At 39.4% G+C, this 20,895-nt stretch overlaps 1 protein-coding gene across 1 annotated transcript; it reads right to left on the bottom strand.

Moving 5' to 3' along the window:
- Positions 1-17,670: 17,670 nt before the first annotated feature.
- LOC133543643 (C2 calcium-dependent domain-containing protein 4C-like) lies at positions 17,671-18,784 on the bottom strand. The gene has a single exon (XM_061888327.1). It carries the CDS (start codon positions 18,602-18,604, stop codon positions 17,849-17,851), a length of 756 nt encoding a protein of 251 aa, XP_061744311.1. The 5' UTR covers positions 18,605-18,784; the 3' UTR covers positions 17,671-17,848.
- Between the last annotated feature and the right edge of the window lie 2,111 nt (positions 18,785-20,895).

The following is a 20,895-nucleotide window of genomic DNA, read 5'->3' as shown; positions in this document are numbered from 1 at the left end:
GGTTTAAGAGGGGACAAAGACCAAACAACTGGCTAATATTGGTTTCAGAGGGGACAAAGACCAAACAATTTGCTAGTACTTGGTTTAAGAGGGGACAAAGACCAAACAATTTGCTAGTACTTGGTTTAAGAAGGGAAAAAGACTAAACCATTTAGTAGTACTCTGTTTTAGAGGGGACAAAGACCAAAACATTTGCTAGTACTTGGTTTAAGAAGAGGAAAAGACCAAACGATTTGCTAGTACTTGGTTTAAGAGTGGAAAAGACCAAAAACATTTGCTAGTATTGGTTTGAGATGGGACAAAGACCAAACAATTTGATAGTACTTGGTTTAAGAGGGGACAAATACCAAACAATTTGCTATTACTTGGTTTTAGAGGGGACAAAGACCAAACCATTTGCTCGTACTTGGTTTAAGAGGGGAAAAAGACCAAACCATTTAGTAGTACTTTGTTTTAGGGGGAAAAGACCAAAACATTTGCTAGTACTTGGTTTAAGAGGGGAAAAAGACCAAACAATTTGCTAGTATTGGTTTGAAAGGGGACAAAGATCAAACAATTTGATGGTACTTGGTTTAAGAGGGGACAAATACAAAACATTTTGCTTGTTCTTGATTTAAGAGGGGACAGACAAAACTATTTGCTCGTACTTGGTTTAAGAGGGAACAAAGACCAAACATTGTTCTAGCACTTGGTTTAAGAGGGGACAAAGACCAAACCTTGTTCTAGCACTTGGTTTAAGAGTGGACAAAGACCAAACCAGTAGCTAGCACTTGGTATTAAGAGAGGACAAATACCACACAATTTGCTAGTACTTCATATGAGAGGGGACAAAAACCAAACCATTTGCTCGTACTTGGTTTATGAGGGGACAAAGACCAAAAATTGTGCTAGTACTTGGTTTAAGAGCGGACAAGGAACAACCCGTTTGCTAGTACCTGGTATTAAGAGGGGACAAAGACCAAACAATTTGCTAGTACATGGTATTAAGAGGGGAACAAGACCAAACAATTTGCTAGTATTGGTTTGAGAGGGTATAAAGACCAAACAATTTTATAGTACTTAGTTTAAGAGGGGACAAAGACCAAACAACTGGCTAATATTGGTTTCAGAGGGGACAAATACCAAACAATTTGCTAGTACTTGGTTTAAGAGGGGACAAAGACCAAACAATTTGCTAGTACTTGGTTAAAGAGGGGGAAAAAGACCAAACAATTTGCTAGTATTGGTTTGAGAGGGGACAAAGACCAAATAATTTGATATTATTGGTTTATTAGGGGACCAAGACCAAACAATGTGATTTTACTCGGTTAAAAAGGACATACAAATCAAAAAGCAACAACTAAAATGTAATGATTTGTCAAAAGTAAGGGGCAGCCAAACAAATAGCATCATCAGATGCAGAGACTTTACTAGTGCTTGGTTTAGTAGGGGACATGCAGAAATAGCAAAGAATGGCATGTCTTATGTGGGTTCTTCCGAGGATGTCGTAGTCGTAATGGTCTGTACAGTCCTTTGAGACATTTGTGATTCAGGGCTATATAAATAAACATTGATTGATTGATTGATGTCACTGTCTGCTAGTGCTTGGTTTAGCTCAATTTAAGAGGGGATGAACAAACAAGAAGAGACCCATTGTGCGCAGTATAAAAGAGCACCGACTACAACATTGTCTGCTCGTGCCTGATTGGTTTTATATAAGGGACAGGCTGAGAGAAATGGTGAAAAGGAAGCTGACAACACACTTCTCCTCCAATCCTTGCAGCAGCACTTGTGTAGCTGCACTAAATAAGGCTAATGATGGAGGCAATCAGGCTTGAAAAGACACACATAATGCATGTTTATTTTATGCAACGTTCATATTTTATTCTCAGTTTGAGTCACATTTGGTGCTGGAGTGGTCTCTTGAGGGGTAAGTGGTTGCTGATGAAGCACACACACACACACACACACACACACACACACACACACACACACACACACACACACACACATGCAGGTTATCATTTGGAATGGGGACCAAGTTTTTGATCATCACTTGTGGGGACCACCCTTTCTGCAGGTTGTGGAGGCATAAAAAATTTTGGTAAAATGGCCACATCCCCACTAGCTCATACACATCTTTAAATCTCTGGATTGATGAAGTAATGTGAATTATATTTTATATAGCGCTTTTTCTCTAGTGACTCAAAGCGCTTTACATAGTGAAACCCAGAATCTAAGTGTGGGTGGCACTGGGAGCAGGTGGGTAAAGTGTCTTGCCCAAGGACACAACGGCCGTGACTAGGATGGCGGGAGCGGGGATCGAACCTGCGACCCTCAAGTTGCTGGCACGGCCACTCTACCAACCGAGCTATGCCGCCACAATAATGTGCTGATCATTCTTACTGGGGACCCTGGGCAAAAAGACTTCATATGGTTCATAGAGACCAGATGTAAATAATTTTGCATAATTCACACACTTTTTTTTTTTACGTGACTACTGAGGACCATTAGAAAAGCAAAAAAAAAAAAGTTCAAATTAAATATGACATGATCCTACAGCTCCCGTCCAAAGGCAAAACCTAGTAACTCACTTCGGCTTCACGGTGGCAGAGGGGTTAGTGCGTCTGCCTCACAATACGAAGTTCCTGCAGTCCTGGGTTCAAATCCAGGCTCGGGATCTTTCTGTGTGGAGTTTGCATGTTCTCCCCGTGAATGCGTGGGTTCCCTCCGGGTACTCCGGCTTCCTCCCACTTCCAAAGACATGCACCTGGGGATAGGTTGATTGGCAACACTAAATTGGCCCTAGTGTGTGAATGTGAGTGTGAATGTTGTCCGTCTATCTGTGTTGGCCCTGCGATGAGGTGGCGACTTGTCCAGGGTGTACCCCGCCTTCCGCCCGATTGTAGCTGAGATAGGCGCCAGCGCCCCCCGCGACCCCGTAAGGGACAAGCGGTAGAAATGGATGGATGATCCTACAGCTCCCGTCCAAAGGCAAAACCTAGTGACTCACTTCTAGCTGATTTGGAGAAAACAAAGGAAAACCAATCTATCTTGATGCTGTCTTACAAAGATCTACAAAGTCAGCAAACGTCTAAATGTTTTCTTGAGCTTTCATTTTCTTGCCGATTGAGCCATGGATTGAATCTGCTCTCATGAACGTGTGCCGTTTCTCCAGATATTTTATCACAATCTCGGGTGGGGCCCCATTCTGCTTTTGTACAGCGTCCAGTTTTTATTTTAAGCCTCCACAGTTATCTGCCCAAAAGAGTATGCAAGGGGAAGAATCAAGAACAATACATTTAATGAAGGTGCTTGCAACGTCCTGGGCCAATCTTCCAAATATCCCCTCGTGCCATAATATCACATAATCAGGTTGACCGTCGGCCCCCATTCGTGCAGATGTCTCATTAAAGACAATAAGGCGACTGACAAAGAAGCTCCGGTTGGTCCCTTGAGATACTAGGTTTTTCTGTTGCACCGACGCGGTTATGTGGTAGTTGCTAGGTCCTGCCATGTGCGTAACAGCTTACTTATGGAACAAATTACAATATCGCTTACACTAATGTAAAGCATATCACGTAGGAACTCCAAAATTATTATCAGCTCAGTTTTGACCAAAATTGAGTTACTGGGTTTTGCCTTTGGACGGGAGAGCTGTCTGTCCTCTTATAGGAAGTTTCACCACTTAAATGTTAAAGCAAATCCTGCATCTTCTGTGACGTTACTGAAAACTGCTATTTAGCAATAATGAAGTTGTCTGCAACTCCAAAGGCTGGAAAATTCTGAATGTGAATCATACTTTAAGGTAATAATGTTTTATAATCATGCTGTATGAAAATGGCATCCTCAGGAACACGAAACCAGATTTTGTTTTTGGAAAAATATATCAGTTTTAACTAACGATGGATGCCATTCAGAATCACAGTACAATTAAAGGCCTACTGAAACCCACTACTACCGACCACGCAGTCGGATAGTTTATACATCAATGATGAAATATTAACATTGCAACACATGCCAATACAGCCTTTTTAGTTTACTAAATTGCAATTTTAAATTTCGCGCGAAATATCCTGTTGAAAACATCGCGGTATGATGACGCGTCTGCGTGACGTCACTGATTGTAGCGGACATTTTGTTGCAGTCCGATCCCAGCTATAAGTCATCTGCTTTAATCGCATAATTAAACAGTATTTTGGACGTCTGTGTTGCTGAATCTTTTGTAATTTGTTCAATTAATAATGGAGACGTCAAAGAAGAAAGATGTAGGTGGGAAGCGGTGCATTGGGGCCGCCTTTAGCAACACAAACACAGCCGGTGTTTCCTTGTTTACATTCCCGAAGGTGAAGCTTTACTATGGAACAGAGCGGTCAAGTGAACATGGTTCTTTACCACATGTCAACCGGCAGGTTTCGGTGAGAAAATTGTGGTAATACTACACGGTCTAGCTCCATCCTATCTTGCCGATTGTATTGTACCATATGTCCCGGCAAGAAATCTGCGTTCAAAGGACTCCGGCTTATTATTAATTCCCAAAGCCCCAAAAAAGTCTGTGGGCTATAGAGCGTTTTCATTTCGGGCTCCAGTACTCTGGAATGCCCTCCCGGTAACAGTTCGAGATGCTACCTCAGTAGAAGCATTTAAGTCTCACCTTAAAACTCATTTGTATACTCTAGCCTTTAAATAGACTCCCTTTTTCGACCAGTTGATCTGCCGTTTCTTTTCTTTTTCTCCTATGTCCCACTCTCCCTTGTGGAGGGGGTCCGGTCCGATCCGGTGGCCATGTACTGCTCGCCTGTGTATCGGCTGGGGACATCTCTGCGCTGCTGATCCGCCTCCGCTTGGGATGTTTTCCTGCTGGCTCCGCTGTGAACAGGATTCTCGCTGCTGTGTTGGATCCGCTTTGGACTGGACTCTTGCGACTGTGTTGGATCCATTATGGATTGAACTTTCACAGTATCATGTTAGACCCACTGGGTCATTATTGTCACCGATCTCCCACTGGGTGTGAGTTTTCCTTGCCCTTATGTGGGCCTACCGAGGATGTCGTAGTGGCTTGTGCAGCCCTTTGAGACACTAGTGATTTAGGGCTATATAAGTAAACATTGATTGATTGATTGATGGTAATAAGTCGGTTCTTACCGTGGACATGAGTGGCGCTTGCCTCGTTCCTCGTGCACCTGTCAAAGAGGCAGTTGCGGACTCTCTTGCCTCCTTTGACCGGGCGCCCCCGAACGTGGGATGCTTCCACTGTGGAGGAGGGGGAAAAAAAGCTCAGCCCGGCCCGACCGGCTGCTTTCGGTTCGCCTTGTCGAGAAACGTGGCTTCCCTCAGAGACACTGGCGGTCACCACACCCCGCCGACTTTCAGGTATGACTATATAATCTCACTAAAACATTAGTAACACAACAAGCAGATAAGGGATTTTCCAGAATTATCCTAGTAAATGTGTCTAATAACATCTGAATGGCTCCCACTGCCCTGTCTTTTTTTTCTTTCTTTCTAGTCCTTCACTCTCACTATCCTCATCCACGAATCTTTCATCCTCGCTCAAATTAATGGGGAGATCGTCGCTTTCTCGGCCCGAATCGCTCTCGCTGCTGGTGGCCATGATCGTAAACAATGTGAGGATGTGAGGAGCTCCACAACCAGTGACATCACGTGCACATCGTCTGCTACTTCCGGTACAGGCAAGGCTTTTTTTTATTAGCGACCAAAAGTTGCAAACTTTATCGTGGATGTTCTCTACTAAATTCTTTCAGCAAAAATATGGCAATATCGCGAAATGATCAAGTATGACACATAAAATGGACCTGCTATCCCCGTTTAAATAAGAAAATCTCATTTCAGTAGGCCTTTAATGCTAGGATAACAAATGTTTCACTTTTCAAGAAAATACATTTTCTCTTTTACCCATATTTGAACCACGTAAACAAAGAGTTTATTTTCGTATCCCATTAGCCGACATCTCCTGCAGACAAACCACCTTCGTTATGGGGACCAGGTGGAAGTGATTAGAAGTATACACGAAAGAAGTGTGAGCAGAGCAGCGAGTGCAGTACCAGTCACAGCCCGATGAGGGGGCTGCTGTGCAAATATCTCACATTCAAACTAACCAGTGGGGCCAAAGCTTAAAAAACACTTAAGCATCTTCAGAATGGATCCGACTATCATTTAAAAAAGGTTTCCCTGTTTTTTGTCCCCATACTATCAGAGGTCATTCTAAAGGTGTAAACAGAGCAATGTCCCCTATAAGTCGGCATTGCCAGAACACACACACACACTCGCTTTACATACACTTGTAAAGAACATATTCATCATTTCTACAACTCTTATTTTTTTGATTGGAGCACATACTTTTTGGTCACAAAAAAAAACGTTCATGAAGTTTGGTTCTTTTATCAATTTATTATGGGTCTACTGAAAATGTGAGCAAATTTGCTGGGTCAAAAGTATACATACAGCAATGTTAATATTTGGTTACATGTCCCTTAGTCGCCTTTGGTAGTCATACACAAGCTTCTGGTTGAATTCACACACCAGTTCACTAACTACAGACCAGTTTCATTACTTCCACAATTCTCCAAAATCATAGAAAAACTATTCAATAGTAGATTATATACATTTTTCAATAAAAGTGGGACGCTCGCGGAGAACCAATTTGGATTTAGAGCAAATATCTCAACTTCAATTGCATTAATCAAAATAACAGAGGAAATTACCAATGCAATAGACGGTAAGGAATGTGCAGCCGCAGTATTCATGGATTTAACAAAAGCATTTGACACAATTAATCATGATATTTTAATTAAAAAACTAAAACGTTATGGCATCAGAGGTTTGGTCTTGAGCTGGATAAGAAGTTATTTAACCAACAGGAAGCAATATGGGAAGATGGGTGAAAATAGTTCAACACGATTGGATATATCTCGTGGTGTACCCCAGGGATCAATACTGGGACCAAGATTGTTCAATCTTTATATAAACGATATTTGCAAAGTTACAAAAGACTTGAAATTAGTTTTATTTGCAGACGACACAACTGCTTTCTGTTCAGGAGAGAACACACAGAAGATAATACAAATAATAACGGAAGAAATGAATAAATTAAAAAAATGGTTTGATAAAAACAGGCTATCCTTGAATCTCAGTAAAACTAACATAATGCTATTTGGTAACAGTAGAAAAGAGCATCAGACACAAATACAAATTGATGGAATAGATATCGAAAGGGTAAAAGAAACCAGATTTTTGGGAGTATTAATAGATGATAAAATGAACTGGAAATCTCATATACAAAACATACAACATAAGGTGGCAAAAAATATTTCAATAATGAATAAAGCAAAATATGTCCTGGACCAAAAATCACTTTATATTCTCTTCTGCTCGCTAGTGTTACCATATCTGAGGTATTGTGCAGAAATATGGGGAAACAACTACAAATGTGCGCTACATTCGTTAACTGTGTTACAAAAAAGATCGATTAGAATAATACACAATGTTGGATATAGAGAACATACAAACCCTTTATTTATTGAGTCAAAAATATTAAAGCTCGATGACTTGATAAAATTGCAAACAGCTAAATTGATGTACAAAGTAAATTATAACCTGCTACCAAAGAATGTACAACAATTCTTCTCAACTAAAGAGGAGAAATATAACCTTAGAGGAAAATTTAACTTAAAACATTTGTATGCCCTTACAACACTTAAAACCTTTAGCATATCAGTATGTGGAATTAAATTATGGAACGGATTAAGTAAAGAAGTTAAACATTGTACTGATATGATCCAGTTTAAGAGGATGTTTAAATTAATAGTGCTTACAAAGTACAAAGAAGAAGTATTATGAGAAACACTTTCAAACTTATTGAAAATAAGATATTCTTCATCTTAGTATGTTAATAATGACTGAAATAATTAAGTACATGTTAGAAAACTGCTGTGTTAATCACTCATAGATGTCATTTTGCTATTTTGATATTTTGCTGTAAAGAAGGTCAGTGAATAATTGTATATATTGTGGGCGCTCTGAAGTGGAAAAGGGGTAGGATTAAATAAGCTCTGCTTCTTCCTACTCCTTTTCGGACATGATGTATTGTGTATTGCGAAATGATGAATTTAACTGATGTATAATGTTGTATGTATGTCATGTTCAAAATAAACTAAGAAAAGAAAGAAAAGAAAAAGAAAGAAATAATTTTTTGACCACTCCTCTTGACAAAATTGGTGCAGTTCAGATAAATGTGTTGGTTTTCTGACATGGACTTGTTTCTTCAGCATTGTCCACACCTTTAAGTCAGGACTTTAGGAAGGCCATTTGAAAACCTTAATTCTAGCCTGATTTAGCCATTCTTTTACCATTTTTGATGTGTGTTTGGGGTCATTGTCCTGTTGGAACACCCAACTGCGCCCAAGACCTAACCTACGGGCTGATGATTTTAGGTTGTCCTGAAAAATTTGGAGGTAATCCTTCTTTTTCATTGTCCCATTTACTCTCTGTTGGCAGCAAAACAGTCCCAGAGCATAATACCACCACCACCATGCTTGACGGTAGGTATGGTGTTCCTGGGATTAAAGACCTCACCTTTTCTCCTCCAATCATATTGCTTGTTATTGGGGCCAAACAGCTCAATTTTTATTTCAGGATGTCAGATTGGGTCTTGGGCATAGTTGGGTGTTCCAACAGGACAATGACCCCCCAAACACACGTCCAAAGTGTGAAAAGGAATGGCTGAATCAGGCTAGCATTAAAGTTTTAGAAAGGCCTTCCCAAAATCCTGACTTAAACGTGTGGACAATGCTGAAGAAACAAGTCCATGTCAGAAAACCAACATTATAGGAACCTTATTATTGATGCATCTTTAAACTCATTTAAAAGACAACAAAAGAAGAGGCCGTCCTAATTTGCCGAGAAGCACTTACGTCACTCGCTTAACAAACAAAATGGCGACTGTTTTGTTTATACATCACCCCCGGCGTTGTTCGGTGTGCGTGGGCGATGTGAGGACGCACGAGCGGGGCCGTCATTAGCGAGGCCTGGCCACTCAGGCCCTTCATATGCTAAGATGGACGCATCCAGCGCCTGCAGGCGGATTCTGAGACCTGACCGAGCAAGATTTTAAATGAGGAATTAACCTTAAACCCAACCTAAGCAGTTTGCGCGTTCATGCGGAGACATCAAATAATCCACGCATCACAACACATCATAGCAGTCCCGTGCAGGTAACACAGTACAAACCCAAGCGTTTAGAATATTTATTTCTACAGAAGGGTAATATTCAGAACGAGCCAAATGTGTTGACCTTTGAAAAGTTACTGGGGGGTTTTGTGTCGTCTTGAGCTGAAAGAAATCATAGCACCATATCATAGCAATCCCTATGCAAATATGAGCAGTATATTGATGTCCACTCTACAAACCCCATTTCCATATGAGTTGGGAAATTGTGTTGGATGTAAATATAAACAAAATACAATGACTAGCAAATCATTTTCAACCAATATTCAGTTGAATATGCGACAAAGACAACATATTTGATGTTCAAACTGATAAACATTTTTTGTTGTTGTTGCAAATAATCATTAACTTAAGAATTTGATGCCAGCAACACGTGACAGAGAAGTTGGGAAAGGTGGCAATAAATACTGATAAAGTTGAGGAATGCTCGTCAAAAACTTATTTGGAACATCCCACATGTGTGCAGGCTAATTGGGAACAGGTGGGTGCCATGATTGGGTATAAAAGCAGATTCCGTGAAATGCTCAGTAATTCACAAACAAGGATGGGGCGAGGGTCACCACTTTGTTTGCAAATTGCCGAACAGTTTTAGAACAACATTTCTCAACGAGCTACTGCAAGGAATTAAGGGATTTTACCATCTATGGTCCATAAAATCATCAAAAGGTTCAGAGAATCTGGAGAAATCACTGCACGTATAAAGTAAGCGATGATATTAGAGACCGTTGATCCCTCAGGCGGTACTGCATCAAAAACCGACATCAGTGTGTAAAGGATATCACCACATGGGCTCAGGAACACTCCATAAAACCATTGTCAGTAACTAAAGTCGGTCGCTACATCTGTAAGTGCAAGTTAAAACTCTACTATGCAAAGCCAAACTCATTTATCAACGGAAACGTTGACCGCTTCGCTAGGCCTGAGCTCATCTAAGATGGACTGATGCAAAGTGGAAAAGTGTCCTGTGGTCTGACGAGTCCACATTTACAATTATATTTTGAAATTGTGGACGTGGTGTCCTCTGGAACAAAGAGGAAAATAACCATCCGGATTGTTATAGGCGCAAAGTTCAAAAGCCAGCATCTGTGATGGTATGGGGGTGCATTAGTGCCCAAGGCATGGGTAACTTACACATCTGTGAAGGCACGATTAATGCTGAAAGGTCCATACAGGTTTAGGAGCAACATATGTTGTCATCCAAGCAACGTTATCTTGGACGCCCCTGCTTATTTCAGCAAGACAATGCCAAGCCACGTGTTACAACAGCTTGGCTTCGTAGTAAAAGAGTGGAGGTACTTTCCTGGCCCGCCTGCAGTCCAGACCTGTCTCCCATCGAAAATGCGTGGCGCACTATAAAGCGTAAAATACGACAGCGGAGACCCCGGACTGTTGAACGACTGAAGCTCTACATAAAACGAGAACTGGAAAGAATTCCACTTTCAAAGCTTCAATGATTAGTTTCCTCAGTTCCCAAACGTTTATTGAGTGTTGCCCTTTCCCAACTACTTTGGCACGTGTTGCAGCCATGAAATTCTAAGTTAATTATTATTTGCCAAAAAAAATAAAAAATTATGAGTTTGAACATCAAATATCTTGTCTTTGTAGTGCATTCAACTGAAAATGGGTTGAAAAGGATTTGCAAATCATTGTATTCCGTTTATATTTACATCTAACACAATTTCCCAACTCATATGGAAACAGGGTTTATAAGTTCACTTTGAATTGTTTTTAAAACTAGCGTTGAAAATCGTGGTTTGTGCTGATAAAAGTAACTTTTTTTTTACCCAGTTGAAAAAAACAGTTATTGAGTACGATAGCGGGACAGAAAAAATTAGTTATTTCTGATGTGAGTCTTACGACAAGTTACGATTGGATTTTTGGTTGTATTCAACACTATCCTCGATTCAAATTCAGGCATGTGATTTTTCCGTCTGTAGTCGGAAATCCGTTTTTTTTTTTAATCTCCGTAAAAATATAAAAAAAAATGTTTTTCCATTTTTCGTAGTTTTCGGACCGACAATGTGTGTTAAAATCTTGATCCATCTCTTCGCCATGCCTGCCAACAACTACGGTTTTCTCGTAATGAGTACGGTTTTTGATGATCCAGTGGTACGGAACTACGGTTTTCCATTAACACGATTAACTTAAAAATCAAAACTACGTAACGAAGCAACTCCACGGGCACAATATTTGGGAAACATCAATGATGATTGGTTGGTTTACGTATGAGAACATCCCCGATTGGTTGGTTGGTTTACAACAGGGGTGCCCACACTTTTTCTGCAGGCGAGCTACTTTTCAATTGACCAACTCGAGGGGATCTACCTCATTTATATATATCATTTATATTTATTTATTTATGAAAGAGACATTTTTGTAAACAAGTTAAATGTGTTTAATGATAATACAAGCATGTGTAACACATATAGATGTCTTTCTTTCACAAAGAGAAGAATATAAATTGGTGTATTACCTGATTCTGATGACTTGCATTGATTGGAATCAGACAGTAATGATGATAACGCCCACATTTTCAAATGGAAGAGAAAAAAAGTCCTCCTTTCTGTACAATACCACATGAAAGTGGTTGGTTTTTGGCATCTAATTCATCCAGCTTCCATACACTTTACAAGAAAAACATTGGCGGCAAATTCCGTAGCTTGCTTGATTGACATTCACGGCACCCGAGGGTCTTGTGAGATGACGCTGGCTGCTGCCAGTTCATTATTATGAAAAAATGACAGAGAGGAAGGCGAGAAACACTTTTTATTTCAACAGACTTTCGCGCCATCCCTTCCGTCAAAACTCTAAAGGCCGACTGCACATTTCCTATCTTCACAATAAAAGCCCTGCTTCATGCTGCCTGCGCTAACAAAATAAGAGTCTCGGAAACTCGTGCACGCCAGCTTTCTGAGGGATCGCTTGTGCACGCCAGTTTTCCGAGACTCTGTATTTAGTTAGCGCAGGCAGCATGAAGCAGGGCTTTTATTGTGAAGATAGGAAATGTGCAGTCGGCCTTTAGAGTTTTGACGGAAGGTACGGCGCGAGAGTCTGTTGAAATAAAAAGTGTTTCTAGCCTTCCTCTCGGTCATATTTTAATAATAATGATCTTGCAGCAGCCAGCGTCATCTCACAAGACCCTCCGGTACCGTGAATGTCATTTAAGTGACGTCTTGGTGAAGATTGATGATCACTAATTTTTAGGTCTATTTTTTTTAAAAGCCTGGCTGGAGATCGACTGACACGCCCCCCGCGGTCGACTGGTAGCTCGCGGTCGACGTAATGGGCACCCCTGCTCTACAATGATGCCTGACCCCTGGCTTATTTTCAGTCTTTTTCATTACGTTCTAATCACATGCCTGCAAATTGATTTTCACAATATATTATTTGAGATATATTAAAACCTTTTAAAACAGGATACAGGTTACAAAAGCTCCCCTTGGTTGCTAACGTACAGTGCAGACCAAAAGTTTGGACACACCTTCTCCTCATTCAATGCATTTTCTTTATTTTCATGACTATTTACATTGTAGATCGTCACTGAAGGCATCACAACTATGAATGAACACATGTGGAGTTATGTACTTAACAAAAAAAAAAAAGGTGAAATAACTAAAAACATGTTTTATATTCTAGTTTCTTCAAAATTGCCACCCTTTGCTCTGATTACTTTTTTGCACACTCTTGACATTCTCTCAATGAGCTTCAAGAGGTAGTCACCTGAAATGGTTTTCACTTCCCAGGTGTCTAATTTGTGATGCCTTTAGTGAAAATCTGTAATGTAAATAGTCATTCAAATAAAGAAAAGGCATTGAAATGAGAAAACGTGTCCAAACTTTTGGCCTGTACTTATATACTTAATTATCTTTTCACCTTTTTCCCATCACCTTGTTCCAAAATGTTGGTGCTTGGTGTGGATGCTTAAAGGTGAACTTTGATGACCTTATGACGTCTGTGTTGAGCGAAGTTAATTTGCCATTATAAAAGTGAAGTAAACCGTTTTGTATTTTTGACAGATTCTTAATTTATTTCGAACAGCCTTATTATTGAAATGTATCTGCTGTATTTATATTTATGATGTCTTTTTATTTTATTTTTTTATAACTTACATGGATACAATGGATAACAAGGGTGCATGTACCTTCCATTCATTCTATTTCCAATTTTTAAACGCAAATCAAAAACTAAATTAGGGCCGTTTTTCGATTTTTAATGTATATGGCAGATTTTAAAATGAACAAAAAAGGTGTTGATTTTCATTAAAATATTGCGATAAAATTGGATTTTGTGCTGTTTTCCATTTATGGATTTTTATTTTTCCAAATAAACTCAAAAATCGAATATACGTTCATCCAAAATGCAAAAATGCGTGTTTATCTGTGTGATGACAAATTGAACCGGAAGCAGTATTTAAGCTTAGCGTTTAGCATGTTTTTAGAATAACGGTAACATCTTTGTTCAGCAGGAGTCCCATTGTCGTTTTAAAAAAAAAGTGTAATTAAATAGTTCTTCAACTTTCATTTTAGAAATTATAATAGAAAAAATGGCCCGAATTTGGTTGTTTGATTTGGAAAGTACATTCATTTTATTTCCAATTCTGAAACGCAAATCAAAAAATAAAATTGGGGGAGTTTTTCTATTTGTATTATATATGGCAGATTTTAAAACAAACAAAAAGGGGTTGATTTTTATTAAAATATTGCCCTAAAATTGGATTTTGTGCCGTTTTCCTTTTATGGAGTTTAATTTTTCCGGATAAACACAAAAATCTACAAAAATTGCAAAAATGCGTGGTTATCTGTGTGGTGTCAAATAGAGCCGGAAGCAGTATTTTAGCCTTTAATTTGCGTTTTGTCATGTTTTTAGCACAAAGGTAACATCTTTGTTCAGCAGGAGTTCTAAAAAAACTAATTACGGACTATTTTGTTCTATTTTCATTTCTGACTATTTAATGACACTTTTTTTTTTTATACGTTGTGTTTCAATGAGTTCCCGGCAAGAAGACAAAAGCTGTCTTTGAACCTACCAAGAAGAAGGCTTGTAAAACTCCACTGTGTAGGATGGGAAGCAACATGAAGGTGTTCTGTTTCTTTCATGTATTGTAATCAACAGAAAAATATTGTCTTGACCCGAGATTTACGAAGTGAAGAGGAAACAGGACCTGACTCCCCTCAAGGGACCTCTTCTTTGAACTGTTTTACAACCTTTTCTTTGAACTGTTTGTAATCAAAGGGGACGGCTGTTTACGACCCCCTTCCCTTAGAAACAGCTGTTGCCATGTAATCACGGAAAGTCCAAATAAAAGAGGAGGCGTACAATCTTTCGCCAGAGCGTGATGGAGACTGTACAAGGGTGCAGCCCAGACGCGCTCTCCTCAATTGAGCCAAATTTAATTCTGTCTCTGTTTAATTCCTTGCTTCTTGTCTTGTTTAATAGATGTCATCAGTATTTCAAACTGACACATAGGACTCGTGCTGAACAAAGATGTTACCGTTATGCTAAAACATGCTCAACACACAGATAAACAAACATTTTTGCAAAAGTTTTTTGTGTTTATTCAGAAAAAATCATATCCATAAAAGAAAAACAGCACAACATCCAATTTTATGGCAATATTCTAATGAAAATCAACACCTTTCTTGTTTGTTTTGAAAACGGCCGTATAAAATAAAAATCAAAAAACGGCCCTAATTTTATTTTTTGATTTGTGTTTCAGAATTGGAAATAGAATGCACGGAAGGTACACGGACCGTACACGAACCAAATTTACAAAAGCACCCATGTACAAAAATTGATTCACATCCGAACGGAAATTCTCATTAATTGCAAGTGAAAATCGATTCATGTCAGCAGCCAATAATAGATTTTGTAACCAGCAACTTGTTTTAAAAAAAAGTTTTATTACCATATTTACCAACCAAATAATCTATTATGAAAACCAGTTTCAATCGAAAAACGCTTTGATGCGAGAATTGATTCTGAATCAAATCATCACCCCAAGAATCAAAATTAAACTGTATTTATAATGACAGGTCAAAATAATATTTACTTTGACTCATACTGTGGCCACTTTATATTGCATTTTTCATTACTTTTATTTTTTTTAAATGCATCTTTTTTGTTTATATTTTTTAAAAACATACAATTATTTAGTGGGGCTTAATATTAATGGCCCTGGACCCAAAACTGCTGTGTGCTTTCATCGTATTTATTTATTTATTATTACTGCAAAAGCCACCATGGGGCCAAACAAAGTTGCGAGTGCCAGCACTTGGGTAAAGAAGGTGAAAAACACTATTGAATTCCAAAATATAACTTGTCGCAGAGCACGAAATACGCCCGTCTTCAGCAGGTAGAGTCTTCAATAAAAGTACAAGTGCATATTGTAACTTTTTTCTGGATTTAAAGCTACAATTCTATATAAAGTGCTTGTGTTCATAATTTTGGGTGTCTGTAACGTGTTACATTTATTCTGTTATTGTACAGTTTAGTCAGATTGCAAACGAAAATTGACTTTCTGTACTGTAAAAAATTAGTTCCAACATGTTTACATGCATGTTTCTGGGCTAAAAATGGGGTGACACGCTTGTCTGAAATGAGACAGTTGGATGATTTAGCAAATTAAAAAATCCAAAATTGAAGTGAAATTAAAATGGTGTTCTAGTAATGTACTGAAAATAGTCAAATATTGCAAATATAAATAGTGAAGTGAATTACATTTATATAGCGCTTTTCTCTAGTGCAGGGGTGTCCAAAGTGCGGCCCGGGGGCCTGCCACACATTCTGCAAAAATTGCAAAATTAACAGTATTGCAAAAATTTAAAAAATACATTTGAAAAAAGTGCAATGAGGTGAAATCTAATGAGAAAAAGTGGCAATGTTGACACAAAGCTGCCGTGCAGGCATTTTTTTTTTCCTTTTGTCTTTATTTTCTTTCTTTTTCATTGCTCCAAAAAAAAAAAAAGGACAAAAAAAATCTATGTTATAATGAATTATTACTTTAAAATTATCACTTTAAAATGTTTTATGTGGAAAAATATTGCGTGTGGTTGCCATATAAAAACATCAACGTTTTGACAAAAGTGCCTAAAACAAACAAAATAATAGTTTCAATCTTAAAATCGACGGATATATCGGAAGTTGATCTTGAAATTTAAGTGTTAAAAGTAAAAAAAAAAAAAAAAAAATGCAGCACTTTATGAGTGGGGAACTTTTCAGATCTCAAATATATTTAGTAGGATTTTATTTAACTTTTCACTGTGATTACTCAAAAATATTAAATAATTAAAATCAATTATTGATCTTGAGGGCTTTAATTGCTAAATAAAGGAACTTTAATGAAGGAATCAATAAAGTACTATCTCTATCTATCTATCTATCTATCTATCTATCTATCTATCTATCTATCTATCTATCTATCTATCCATCCATCCATCCATCCATCCATCCATCCATCCATCCATCCATCCATCCATCCATCCATCCATCCATCCATCCATCCATCCATCCATCCATCCATCCATCCATCCATCCATCCATCCATCCATCCATCCATCCATCCATCCATCCATCCATCCATCCATCCATCCATCCATCCATCCATCCATCCATCCATCCATCCATCCATCCATCCATCCATCCATCCATCCATCCATCCATCTATCTATCTATCTATCTATCTATCTATCTATCTATCTATCTATCTATCTATCTATCTATCTATCTATCTATCTATCTATCTATCTATCTATCCATCTATCTAAATAATGCATATTTCAGTTTTACTATAAAAAACAAAGTTGTCTTTGACAGAAAAGGCATAAAACCTTATTTGTTTTACTTTATATCAACCTCAAGTTGATATAGAGATTTACTGTAAGCATTCAATAAAAAAATAAAATAATAATTCGACTAATTTTTAACATTTTAGTGACTGAGACCCTCTATGCTCCCCAGGAGCCCTAAGGATAAAAAAAAAAATCCATATATTTTGTTATGGTTTGAAAATGAAAAATATCAAAATGGCCCCCGCATGCTTAAATTTTTCTGTGTGCGGCCCTCGGTGGAAAAAGTTTGGACACCCCTGCTCCAGTGACTCGAAGCGCTTTTACATAGTGAAACCCAATATCTAAGTTACATATAAACCAGTGTGGTAAGGCAGTGGTCCCCAACCACCGGGCCGCAGTAGAATTTTTTTATTATTAAATCAACATAAAAAACACAATATACACTTACAATTAGTGCACCAACCACAAAAACCTCCCTTTTCATGACAAAAACTTCCCTTTTTCATGACAAAGGAGAAAAAAAAAAAAAAAAGGACCGCCGCGGGACAGATTATTAAGCGTTGACCGGTCCGCGGATACAAAAAGGTTGGGGACCACTGTGGTAAGGCACTGGGAGCAGGTGGGTAAAGTGTCTTGCCCAAGGACACAACGGCAGTGACTAGGATAGGATCGAACCTGGAACCCTCAAGTTGCTGGCACGGCCACTCTACCAACCGAGCTATACCGCCCCGAACATAAATGGTGTGAATGTGAGAAGAGAGGCCGCAACAATGCAATGCTGGTTTATTTCGGACGCTACACAAGAACACACTTGGTTTCCATAGCAACACGATTTGTTAGTGGCAGAAGGGCATGTGTTTCTTTATGGCCACGCGGAAGCGCCGTTTCAGCTTGCTGTCTGATTGTCTCCGAGAAGATGGCGTCCTGTCGGTCTCCGAGTCCCGGCTTTGGCTCCCGCTGGCTTTGACGTCCTCCGAGGCGTGGCTAGGACCCGCCTCGTCGAGATTGGCCCGCCGATGTTGGCAGAGCAGCTCCTCCTCCTTGGCCATCTGCGGGCTCTGACCTAAAGTGATGAAGCCGTAGGGGGTGGTCACCTTGGTTAAGTGCGGCAGGGAGAGCGCCGCCCTGCTGGCCGGGTCGAAGCGGTGCTGGGCCCCGGCGCCCGGCCACGGGTCGGAAATCTCCTTCTGGAGGCGGCTCCCTCTCCTCTGGGTCAGCGGCGCCGAGACGCTGCGCTCGGCCTTGCGCTCCGACCCCTCCAACCCGGACTTTAAAGAAGAAGAGGACGCGGAAGACTCGTTCCCGGAGCTCTCCGATCCTTCCGACGGTTCCCCGTCGCTCTCCTGAGACCTGAAGGCGTTCTGCACCTGCAGACTGGGGATGGTGAACTGAGGGATGCTGTCAGGGGTGAGGATGTTGGGGAAGCTGCTCTCCCGGCTGGACCCCAGGGAACATCCGAAGGATTTGCTGGTGGCCCACAAAAGTGCACGGAGGCCGGCGCTGCTGTGCCTGCGCTCCCCGGCGTAATCGTCCGCTCGGACGCTGCTGATGGCCCCGTGGCTGACGGTCCTGGTGACTGCGTTCCTCGCCATCTCTGCCTTAGAAAGAGTTGCGAGGGCCAGCTTAAATACTCCACGGACACATGACTGTGACCGAAGCAAGAGGCGGAAATCCAAATCCGTTATGGGGGAGCTGCGGACAATAGACGTATAATGGCCTTCTCCTCTTCATATGTTAATAAGAGTGTTGCATGAATGAAGCTTCCAAGCATGAGGGACGGCAGCCAATCGCCACTGAGGATGTTCCTCCGTCGTGCTGCGGAAATACAGCCTTCTAAAAATAAGCGCTCATGTGACGCAAACATGACAACTTAGATGACGTCAGTCCTTACCAAGGAGTGAAGAGCTGAGGAAACATGCTTTATCAGTATCGTGCTGTATTAAACCTTGCTTCAAAAAGCTGTGCACTTGGGGCGGTATGGCTCGGTCGGTAGAGTGGCCGTGCCAGCAACTTGAGGGTTCCAGGTTCGATCCCTGCTTCCACCATCCTAGTCACTGCCGTTGTGTCCTTGGGCAAGACAGTTCACCCACCTGATCCCCGTGCCACCCACACTGGTTTGAATGTAACTTAGATATTGGGTTTCACGATGTAAAGCGCTTTGAGTCACTAGAGAAAAGCGCTATGTAAACATAATTCACTTCAACTTAGATATTTGGTTTCACTATGTAAAAGCGCTTTGAGTCAATAGAGAAAAGCGCTATATAAATATAATTCACGTCACTTTAACTTAGACATTGGGTTTCACGATATAAAGCGCTTCGAGTCACTAGAGAAAAGCGCTATATAAATATAAATCACTTCACTTTCTATGTAAAAGTGCTTTGAGTCAATAGAGAAAAGCGCTATATAAACATAATTCACTTCACTTCAACTTAGATATTGGGTTTCACTATGTGAAAGTGCTTTGAGTCACTAGAGAAAAGCACTATATAAATATAATTCACTTCAACTTTTATATTGGGTTTCAAAATGTAAAGGGCTCTGAGTCAATAGAGACAAGCGCTATATAAACATAATTCACTTCACTTCAATTTAGATATTTGGATTCACTATGTAAAAGCGCTTTGAGTCACTAGGGAAAAGCGCTATATAAACATAATTCACTTCACTTCAACTTAGATTTTGGGTTTTACTATGTAAAAGCGCTTTGAGTCACTAGAGAAAAGCGCTATATACACTTAATTCACTTCACTTCAACTTAGATATTGGGTTTCACTATGTAAAAGCGCTGTATAAACATAATTCACTTCACTTCAACTTAGATATTGGGTTTCACTAAGTAAAAGCGCTTTGAGTCAATAGAGAAAAGCGCTATGTAAATATAATTCACTTCAACTTATATATTGGGTTTCAAAATGTAAAGGGCTTTGAGTCAATAGAGACAAGCGCTATATAAACATAATTCACTTCACTTCAATTGAGATATTTGGTTTCACTATGTAAAAGCGCTTTGAGTCACTAGGGAAAAGCGCTATATAAACATAATTCACTTCACTTCAACTTAGATTTTGGGTTTTACTATGTAAAAGCGCTTTGAGTCACTAGAGAAAAGCGCTATATACACTTAATTCACTTCACTTCAATCTAGATATTGGTTTCACTATGTAAAAGCGCTTTGAGTCACCAGAGAAAAGCGCTATATAAACATAATTCACTTCACTTCAACTTAGATATTGGGTTTCACTATGTAAAAGTGCTTTGAGTCAATAGAGAAAAGCGCTATATAAACATAATTCACTTCACTTCAACTTAGATATTGGGTTTCACTATGTGAAAGTGCTTTGAGTCACTAGAGAAAAGCACTATATAAATATAATTCACTTCAACTTATATATTGGGTTTCAAAATGTAAAGGGCTCTGAGTCAATAGAGACAAGCGCTATATAAACATAATTCACTTCACTTCAACTTAGATATTGGGTTTCACTATGTAAAAGCGTTTTGAGTCACTAGAGAAAAGCGCTATATAAACATAATTCACTTCACTTCAATTTAGATTTTGGGTTTTACTATGTAAAAGCGCTTTGAGTCACTAGAGAAAAGCACTATATAAACATAATTCACTTCACTTCAACTTAGATATTGGGTTTCACTATGTAAAAGCGCTTTGAGTCACCAGAGAAAAGCGCTTTATAAACATAATTCACTTCACTTCAACTTAGATATTGGGTTTCACTAAGTAAAAGCGCTTTGAGTCAATAGAGAAAAGCGCTATATAAACATAATTCACTTCACTTCAACTTAGATATTGGGTTTCACTATGTAAAAGCGCTATATAAACATAATTCACTTCACTTCAACTTAGATATTGGGTTTCACTAAG

This window comes from Nerophis ophidion, linkage group LG26, assembly GCF_033978795.1.
Source record: "Nerophis ophidion isolate RoL-2023_Sa linkage group LG26, RoL_Noph_v1.0, whole genome shotgun sequence".
NCBI lineage: Eukaryota > Metazoa > Chordata > Actinopteri > Syngnathiformes > Syngnathidae > Nerophis > Nerophis ophidion.
Note: the sequence above shows the minus strand (reverse complement) of the source record. Positions and strands in the feature narration are given on the sequence as shown.

Bases quoted from the DNA above. Each gene is read 5' to 3' on its own strand.
- LOC133543643 (XM_061888327.1), bottom strand. From the start codon at position 18,604: ATGGCGAGGAACGCAGTCACCAGGACCGTCAGCCACGGGGCCATCAGC.